The sequence below is a fragment of the Pangasianodon hypophthalmus genome, chromosome 2, assembly GCF_027358585.1.
Source record: "Pangasianodon hypophthalmus isolate fPanHyp1 chromosome 2, fPanHyp1.pri, whole genome shotgun sequence".
NCBI classification, from domain to species: domain Eukaryota; kingdom Metazoa; phylum Chordata; class Actinopteri; order Siluriformes; family Pangasiidae; genus Pangasianodon; species Pangasianodon hypophthalmus.
Window position 1 is genome coordinate 22,701,150 of NC_069711.1, and position 10,423 is coordinate 22,711,572.

General features: G+C 39.8%; 1 protein-coding gene across 1 annotated transcript in view; it reads right to left on the reverse strand.

The window, feature by feature from the left end:
- Positions 1–7: 7 nt before the first annotated feature.
- gpbp1l1 (GC-rich promoter binding protein 1-like 1) overlaps positions 8–10,423 on the reverse strand; it is an 11,574-nt gene continuing 1,158 nt past the window's right edge. Inside the window, exons 2-12 of the mRNA XM_026933319.3 lie at positions 8,891–9,996; positions 7,220–7,333; positions 6,589–6,718; positions 6,155–6,471; positions 5,983–6,058; positions 5,600–5,796; positions 4,671–4,811; positions 4,364–4,519; positions 3,373–3,491; positions 1,895–1,994; positions 8–1,764 (exon numbers count right to left, since the gene is read on the reverse strand). Of these exons, the coding sequence (XP_026789120.1) occupies positions 1,609–1,764; positions 1,895–1,994; positions 3,373–3,491; positions 4,364–4,519; positions 4,671–4,811; positions 5,600–5,796; positions 5,983–6,058; positions 6,155–6,471; positions 6,589–6,718; positions 7,220–7,279 (1,452 nt within the window). The 5' untranslated portion in view covers positions 7,280–7,333; positions 8,891–9,996 and the 3' untranslated portion in view covers positions 8–1,608. The remainder of the gene's footprint in view (positions 1,765–1,894; positions 1,995–3,372; positions 3,492–4,363; positions 4,520–4,670; positions 4,812–5,599; positions 5,797–5,982; positions 6,059–6,154; positions 6,472–6,588; positions 6,719–7,219; positions 7,334–8,890; positions 9,997–10,423) is intronic.

Consider the following 10,423-nt stretch of genomic DNA (forward strand, 5'->3'; position numbering starts at 1 on the left):
CATCATCTTCCAAAACTCACAATTTTTATTCTTATATTTTTTACAATCCACCCTGAATATCAAGGCTGCAGGAACAACATAATGCAAACAAAAGAAGAAAAAAAAACTATTTATGTGGGATTTTTTACAGCTGTACCAACATAAAAAAAGAAACTTAAATCTGTAATAAAGCCTTTTTATACCCTATCAGCAAAAACAAGGTACAAAAAAAAGGAGATGCATAATTTCCACCAGCAGTCCCTCATGAAATACAGAACTTTTGCAGAAGGGCATCTACCGTTCTATCAGCTGCACGGACAGAAGAGCATCTAGAGTTCTCGTAAACACATCTGTGAACAGAACAGAACTTGCTTTTACAAGTAGGAGCCAACAGGAAAGCTCTACAGGCTAAACGCTCTTTTCTAACAAGCCAATTAGAAATCATTCACTACATAGTAATTTCTTGCCAGTGGATTCAAATGTGCTTGACAAGACTGCATTTTCCTCTAATTACCTTTAAGTCTCTATTCATTTATTGATTTTTTTCCTGCAACAGTAACCACTGGAATTGATGAATCATGGGTGACTTGTAAAATGCTTAATCTCTACATTCTGGCATCAGGAGAACATTAACTATAATTCTTTGGGATTGAACTTCTCATAGAACAAGAAGAACCATTTGAAATTCTGCAAGTCCAAAATCAGACTAATTTTGTCCATCAAATGAAATTGCACTGAGACAGTGTGTGTTTGACGGTGAGTTTATCCAAAGAAAACCCATTGGACAGTGACGCTTTCCTCTATTACTGCTTTTTCATAATGAACTTCTCTTCACTCACAAATGCTAGGCAATAAACTCTCATGTAAGCTACATATCAAATCCAACATGTCACTTTGATCGTACATTCACAAGCTTGCTCACATTTAGTTGAAAAAGCAGAGTGAGAACAATGGAACCAGTACAGTCTGAGTCAAACACAAGAGCAGGGCTAAGATCTTAGCTGCCAAACTGTACTACCAAAAAAAATAAAAAAATAAAAATAAAAAAAGATTTCTGTTGGGCTTTCGTTTTAGTGCTTTCTTGCTGGCTTGTGTTCATTTCTATGAGGGACTGGGAGCAACGCCGCTGTTAGTGGCTCACAATGATTGTTTCATCTTAACACTAATGCTACGAATTGTTTTCGCAAAAAGGAAAAAAAATATATTTGAGAAAGGTGTCAAAGCCATTTTATATAACATTCAGATGAAGTCATATTCCACGTTAAGTCACGGTTATAATTGGTGTTATTATGAGTTAGTCTTTTTTCCCAAGCAAAAACAAAAAACATCTGGTGGGGGATGTGTGTGTGTGTGTGTGTGTGGCTTTAGATAGACATTTCTAGTCTGGGGAGAAAAAGGGAAAAACATGAGAACAGGAGAGAAAAGGAAGAAAGAAAAACAAATTGCCCATGACATGTCATTTCAGTGTTCTCTCTCACTGGGATATGACTGATGGCTCTTGTCCATGGAAACAATATATTCAACCATTTTCTTCTTTTCGCTTGAAATGTAAGGTATGATGTAAGAGAGACAGAGAGAAAGTGAGCGAGAGTGATGGAGGAAGAGGACAAGGGGAGATTTAAAGCCACGTTAGGTGTCCTCGTCGTCCGAAGTCTGGCTGCTACTGCTGGTCTCAGACTCGGAGCCTTCATCCAGGCCGGTGTTGGTGGAGTTCCTCCAAGTCAGCAGCGCCACAGCGCGCGGCTTCAGGAGCACACCGTTACGCCCCAGCCCGTTCTTCTTCATCTGAACGGCACGCATGTACGCGCACACACACACACCAAACATGATAGCAAGATGTTCAAATAATTCATGATTTAGTAAAATTCACTGCATCTTAAAACACAAATTCTCTGCTCATCAGTATGAAGTGTACCTGCTCGGTCTTAGCCTGGAACTCTTTGAGTTCGTCCTCTGTGAGAGGCTGGAAGTCATCATTCTCGGGATACTCCTGCCAGCCCATTGCTTTAAGCAGCCTACAGAGTGGAGAAAGGAGATGATGTAGACATTATTAGAAGCAATAGACACTACTATGGCATCTGAAAGTATTTTGCCTTTTCCAATGCACCCTAACCCTCAAGGTCTAACTGGACAATTTTTGACGTTCAGATTGCTGCTATTATGTAAGGCATAAAACAACCTGGGAAATGCAGTTATAGGAAAATAAATCAACAGTAAGCTGGTTTACCACTCTAAAGTATTTTCCCATAGCAAAACAGGCCATTTTGGGCTATTTTTATTCCTCTTCTACCACAGTCATTTACCAATGCTAACACGTTTTTATTTATTGAAGAAATCATACTTTTTACTCATTTATAGTTATTTGTAAAGTTGTGGAACGTCTGCAAAACCAGTTATGACTTTGCCTCTGACTGCTACAAAGTGCTGACACTTCCAAAAATTCAGAGAAACTTCACCATATCAACAATTATACGCTTTTCTTTTTTAAATAAAATCAAATTTTTAATCCAATTATTAGTCTTACATTAGTGTCTTCCATACATGTGCCTGTAAATTGTTACTATAGAATCGATAACATTAAAACAAGCACATTAACTTAAACCTTTGATTTGCCTTGCAGTCAGCACTACTGCCAAAACTACTGGTACAGAAAATTAATCAACACCTTCTGACCAATCAGAATCAAGTATTCAACACTGTGGTGGATTAAGTGGAAATTACACTATCTTCTAACTTTATATTACTTTGCAAATAAACCGTATTGGCTGTTTTTTCAACCTCTTCCATCACTTCTGGATAATAAGTATGATGGCTTTACTCCCCTTCATAATAACATTTTTATAATAACATTTTATAATAATATAACACTATATATATATATATATATATATATATATATATATATATATATATATATATATATATATATATATAAATAAAATATAAAAATTTGTAGTAGTCATGCTGCATGTTTAATCTATTCTGCACATACTACAATATAATTAAATAAAAAAATAAAAATAAATTTAAAAAAAAAAACTGAGCAAAGCAATAAAAGAAATCAGGTCTTTTCATTAAGTGACAATGAACAATCTCCTGCTATTTTAAATGACCTCTCACTTGTCTCTCACTGGCAACAAAACCACAAGGGCAGGAAGGGGAATTATTCATAAGTGGATGCTGCTAATTATTTTAGACATTTGCAAAAAAGCAATTACTAACATGCAACTAAAATATACTGATGATGAAGGCATTGCAAAAAAAAAAAAAAAATCAACATGTATGCATTGCGATCGTAATGATAATGATCGTCAGTGAATGTATTGTGTGTGTGTGTGTGTGTGTGTGTGTGTGTGTGTGTGTGTGTGTGTGTGTGTGTGTGTGATTGCTGACCGGTGTTCAGCCTCCAGTGAGCTGGATAGGTGCTCAGTGTCAGAGTCACTAAGAGAGTGAGACATGCCGTTCTCATGGCTTTCCCCGTACTCTTTAGGCTCAGGAGTACCACTGTCTCCCTGAAACACACATACAGGGCTTTAACACACCAAAACCAGACATAATACTCATTATCATAATCTATCATGTATATGACACTAACTTCCCCACTTTTCAATCATAATAAATGACTTCTTGATTCCATAAATCTGCCAGAATTTCAATAAAAATATGCCAAGATGAGATGATGACATATCAATGCCGTATAGAATAAACCAGGGTTTTGTCATCTTTCAGCATTTAAAAAAAATCCACAGCCCCACTTTTGGTTGCAGCAAAGAATTTGTTATGAGCATAATTCAACTATTTAAATTAGTCAAATGTGTACCACTATATTATTTTAATGGTGCCATTAAAGATTTTAGTTCCACCCACAGACCCCAAACCAGGTACACTGTATTAAAATGTAGATTTAAAACTGCAGTAAGATTTTAGTCAACATTATTTAAACTTGTTTTTGACTTTTAGATTAAATTCAATCAATTTAAGTCACCAGTCAATTAGGCTCTTAATTATAATAGCTAAATAATTAACAACAATTTTGTTCATAGTGTTTAATGATCTCCACCATTTTTAATTCAGAACCCTCCTCCACCAAAGAGCTCAAACATTAAAGTAATTAAACCTATACTTTGCACCTATAAAGCTTGGCAACATTTCAGTAAGCAAATGTCTTATTTAGTTTACTGCTGATTTCCTGTCCTCGTATTCTTTCGTCAGGATGCAAAAAAGGAACCAAGGAGTGCAAATGAAGTAACAAGAAGAACCAATAGTCGCACAAAAATAATCATGGCCTATGACATTAAAAAATGAGTGAAACCTCTACACAGGGAGACAAAAAGCACCCAAACAGGGGCAAGAGCATCACATCATGCTCTCTTTATGTTCTCACCTCTGTTGGAGCTCCAGGGCTGTGGCAGCTGCTCATCTCTCCATTCCTCTCGTCCTTCAGTCCACGCAGGAACTCGCTCTTACGGTCTGTGCCACGCCGCATCAGCTTCAGCCGAGGAGGAGTGATGTCTATTGGAGGAGTAGTGCTGGATGGTGGCTGTCAGAGACAGAACAGAAAGAGAACTGAAGAAATTAGCAATGGTTACGAAGCTCTTTATGCTGCCATATACAGGTGGCATCAAAATCACTGTCACAATGCAGTGCTAGTTACTCAGTGAATGCCCTGTCCACAATGCAGATCTCCTCACCTCTTTTGGAGTGCCATGGGGTGGTGCGCTGACTGGGGTCAGAGGTTTGGTCACAGACACAGGGCTGGTGAAGGCTGAATCCCGACCAGAGAAATGCAAACCCACTTTAGTTTCCCTTCCATTGGGTTTCCAAGGGCCAGTCTGAAGACAACAAAAGAGAAGGAACTAGAGCATCTGACCACTTACCAATAAATAAAAACAGTACAGTCAGTGATTTTGGCAGATGTTAGTCTGCCAGATGTTAGCTGTTTCAAAGCTGTTTTGAAATTAATCTGTGAAATTCAATGACATTCAAGATTTATCTTTTACATAAATTTTAAGTTCACTTTTTAAGTTTAAACCTCTTTTATTAACACATTACTCTATTTTCCCTTTGGTTAATGGTCTCCTACGTTACACACACTGCCGCTTGACTACCCGCTGCTTTGTTTCATACCTACCTAAAGAGCCTGATGCAGCAGCACTTCAGTCTGTCCAGCTTTCTCACCTCCTCATCTGTACACTATGCTCAAACAGATCAGCTTCCAAAGCTTCAACTTTCATGCTAATACATCCGTCAACTCCGTCGTGCTTATCATCTTGTACTCCACTAACTAGCTGAGTCTCTGCTGTAACGCAGAGTAACTGCGCCTATAGCTGCACTGCATTCTGAAACCAAGTCCAACGTTTCCTGTGTGTACTATTCCTACTTTAAATTTCTCATTAATATGAAAATGGTGAGTGAGGAAAAAAGCATTTGCTCTTGTTTCAGGCTCTAACAGCGAAACCTGCCCTTTCACTTGTGTCTAAGACCTTTTAAAAATGTTCTCCTGTTAAACACTGTTATAACTGCACTACCAGTATCCCCCTGTGACATCAGAACCTCATTCATCTGATGAACAGCCAATATGCTGTCCTTAGACCATTTCTTCAAAGCTACTGTGAAGTACCTTAGTTGGGGCAGTAGCAGGTTTGGGAACCAGGTTCTTGTACACACTGGGTCCAGTGATGGGGACTTTGGAGCCGTTGGCAGGCAGAGGGCCGGCACTGGCAAAACCAGCGGAGAATGCAGCACTGGGGTCCTCCTTAGACACTTTCTTAATGACCAGCATCTTAGACACAGCCTGTTTAGCGCTGGGAGGATTCTCTGAAGAACAGGAAGAACAAGTACTGCTTACACATCAAGCATTCAAACATGCATGGTGTGTGTGTGTGTGTGTGCGCGTGTGTATGTATATATTTATATCATATCACATCACAAAAATCCTTTATGTTTCACATAACATATACACAACGATAATAACTGCATCAATGACTAAACATGTTTTCTTACCCCACACGCCTGCTGGAGTTCCCACAGCGCGAGCCTGACTCACTGGCTTTCCAGTCGTCTCTGGATTCAGGGAGGGCTGCATTGTACACAAAGAGAATTCGTAAATAATCCTAAAAAATGTTCAACAAACAAGAAACCTGGACTGAACTCTCATGCCAGAAAATACACTCACAAAATCCTCTTCAACAAACTTAAGCTTGTCATCATTGCGCTCCTCGTCAGAGTAACGGTCCTGGAAGGGAGCGCCTTTGCGTGGATGGAAGTTGCCGTTGCGCTGCCGATGGCCACCCTGCCTGTCCCTGTCTCCTCCTCCGCGTTTGGCATGGCGCCCGTGGTGATGGTGAGGGCCCTCTTGACCGCGCGGGGCCCCATGCCAGCTGGGGGTCTCCTTCCAGCCATGTCCACTGCCCAAACCTCCCTGATTGCCCTTAGCGACACCAGAGTCCACAGAGTCATGCCTCAGCAGAGACGGCTGGAGCCACCCATCACCTGAGATAGGCACAGAACATTCACAACCATTAGCCAAAGTGCATTTGCCAGTGATTAGAAGTTAAAGTGCACAATTCTTTTGGTTGGATGTGAGTGAGAAGTGTGTGCCTGTTTTACCTGACGGAGCGCGGAGCAGATCGTTGTTGAAGAAGCCGTCAGAGGAGTTGTGTCTACGGCGGCTCACTCCCGGCCGGCCGTCTCCACGAGCACAGTGCTCACCATGTTTCTCAAGAGGGGCTGCAGGGGACTGCGACAAACACCAAGGAGCACACTTCAGGAACACACATTCATGACTCACTCATCTATTTGATCCTCATTAGCATATAGATTGGTGTCTGGGTCAAAACTGTTAATACCATGCTAAAATCTCACTTTCATTTAAAAAGTGGTGCAGACTGGTAGAGGATGATGCTTCTACAGAAAGTAAGCTATATAGCTAACTCTGCTCATGTTATCGATAAACACAACAGTTTGTATTGTTATGGTATATTTTGAGGTTTGGCATTTGACAATACGACAATGCTACGAGAGGGTATAGAGACTCCACTTGTGCCTATCTGTGCAATAAAATTACTTGTAAAAAACGTGTAATTTCTGTTTGGATGTGCGTTACATTTTTTCTACGTTAACGTTCCCATTAATTAATTTGCATACCCACATACTCCTGCATTTCCAGTATTTCCATGCATCTTTAATTCAAAGACACCTTCAACAATAAATTTGCATAAAAGTACAGTTTGCTCCTCACCTTGGCGGGCTGAGGCGTGGAGAAGTTAAGCCAGGCAGGAACAAAGTCATGCTGCGCCATTTAGGTCCAGTGTCTCCCGTCAGTGGATCGAGGCATGAAACCTCATGGCCTGAACTGTCATAACAGCAAAACAAACCCACTCCTAAACAATAATAATAATAATAATAATAATAAACCTAAGGGAGTGAGCATATCCAAAAGTATAGACTGGAAGTGAGTATAAGAAAAGCACATGGCTGATTCTGTTTATAGTTTTTATGAAATACTGAACCTAGAAGCCTTTACAACTTAACAAAGCATCTAAAAGAGTCGCATGTGATCAATATGACTGCATGCATTGATTTCATTATTAGGTTTACTTATAACACCTCAAGAATTTTGCTAACTGGACAATTAAGCATGTTTTAATAATTTTCATAAATTTGGCTCTCTTTTTGGATTTTCCCACAGATTTTTTTCCTCGAATTAGTCTTAGACAATTCCCACCCACCGGTCAGGTGTCCCCTATCATATGACAGCTACCAGTCTGAGAAGGTGAAGGCTATCACATGCTTCCTCCGAAACATGTGAAGCCAGCCACATCTTTTTGAACTGCTGCTCTTGCTGCGCCACGGGGTGGCACAACACAACCGCTATTTGCAAGCTTAGCCAAAGTTAACTAATTGACTAATACTTTTTTTTTTTTTAATTAATTCTGGTGCATTAAACTGGAGACTCCCTACTGATAATGTCCAACTACCTGGCTGCATACTGTAGTAATAGTGGCTAAATTACTTGTTTCCCTTTTACATTCAAGGACAAACATTTCACGTATGTAAGGAATAAAACACAATGAAAATAATCAACTATACGGTGCGATGTGGCCTGACACAAAGCAGAGTTACTGTTACCAAGTTACTGTTACCAATCTGAAGTTGAATATTTTCTAAATAACAGCATGCTCTAAAATGTTTCATTCCTCTTATACCACAGCAAATTGCCAACAATACACATTTGAATTTTTATGTACTTCACACTTGTTTATAGTTATGTTAAATGTTGTGGAATATTCACAGAACACATATCACATATTATCACTTACATTAACTTATAAAGAGCCATTCCCTCACTTTCCGCTCAAGTTTAAAAAAAGCACATTGTCATGTTACTGAGAAACCTCAAAATGCAACACTTCCAGTCCTGAAGACTTACTCGTGGCAGAAAACTTAAAGGAACAGCTTTATCTCTGACTACACTGACACTGTAGACTTCTTCCATAAATGTTAACTGTCTCCTTATGGAAAGCTGCACCATATCAATAAAATCTGTTTATTATTAGGCTTAGACAATGTATCTATAAAAAATAAATAAATAAATAAACAACTGCAGCCAGCACCACTATCAGAACTGCTATTATAAAAAATTAATCAAGACCTTCTGACCAATCAGGATCGAGAATCAGACGGTGCTGTGGTATAAAGGCTTGCAATGTGAAATGTGCTTTAAAACTGTTTCATGTTTTTTAAATGACTGAATAGTTGTTGAAAAATAACTACTGTTTATATATTGAGGAAAATAGTCAGGATTAGCACTTTAGGTAGTATCATGCAGCCATAAATTGTTAAAAAATAAAAGATAAACAGCACTTAAGCTAAGCAGATAGTGTTATATGGAGACTCTGTGGTCCCTTACCCCAGAGTCGTGAGCTCTGTAGTCCAGCGGCCCTGTGCTTGGCTTTGTCCCTGCACTCGCTCACACCAGTCCACTCACACAGCTTCAGGTGTGCAAACGAACAGCAGCCACAGGACAACAGATGCTCGCCACAAACAAATTCCAGCCTCCAGGATGGTGCAGTGAGTGAGGTGACCTCGTTTTGGTGTCTGGATGTCCCACGTAATGTTAAAATGGAAGATGGGTGTAGTGGTCAGTGGTCAAGATGGAGCGCTTTTGATCAATGGTGGTGGAAGTACAAGATGCAGAAAGCAAGCTGTGATGTCTGAGTGACTCTCCAGGACAACCTCAATTCATCTCATCACAGAGTGCATTCAGAGTGACAAAATAAAGTGAAAATGACGTGGAAGAAAAAATCCCAGGAGTTTTGGACCAGTCTTTATATCTGGAAGGCTGTAAAAAGCAGCACGTCGTGCTTGCTTTGAAGCTCAGAAACTCCTTTCACAAACTCATCGTAAGCTGAGGATGCACACACAGGAAAAGAAGAAAGAGCGTGGGGCTACACCACACAATGCTTTGTTGCAGAAAGTCACGAGCCAAATATGTTCACCTCATTAAAACAGCGAGGGTGCGAGATCAAGGCAAAAACAAAGGGGGCCGATGCGTCACATCACAAAAGCTGTGGGTGCCTGGTGCTACGAAGTCATGGGCATTGCTTTAGTTTTCAGCAGCTCGTACTTTGGGCCATATCAGATGACAGTAGAGTGAAAGTAAAACTTGACATCATCTTCAGGTTTTGTCACTAGTGGGCCAGTATCACGTCAGAGAGCCAGAGTATCTGAAACGAAGTATGATCTGATCCTTCACAAACCTGTGGATTTTCCAGTTCATCAATTCAGAGCACGCTTGAACAGATACTGGAGACTGCAGCTTTTCAACAGAGGTGTTGTTACACAGAGTGCACTGGGCATCAGCAATTCACAGACGACGTGATTATATAAATCCAAACGTAGTAAAAGACAAAAAGAGTGCAAAAGTTTAATTGTAGCTCATGTAGGATGTGTGTTATTCAGGAAATATCCAGTAGACTCCTGCTTCACTTCACTTCTCCACTCTGCAGATCAACTCTGAAACAAGAAAGAGACATCTGTCTGAACGTGCTTGGATCAGAAAGCATGTACAGAACTATACAGGAGCAAATTCCTAAATCTGAATTATACAGATTTGTTACAGAGGATCTATATCAGAGCCTGAAATGTTGGGTTAATATTGGATATAAGACTTGACATATTATTTGCCCCAATCCGCTGACGTAATTCATGACAAAAAAGTGCGACTCTGACTGACACTAAACAAAATTTGTGACAAAACACAGAATTATTTTACAGGACATCACTGTCCCACCTCTGAGGTCAACAAGGACGCTTGCTGATTCTCAGCTCCTGACTACATGTCAATACAGGATAAATAACTGGTATCAGATACTGGTATTGTTCTGAAATTGGACAAAAAGTTCTCTCTAGTGTACTGATTACAGGACTGCAACTTGAAACT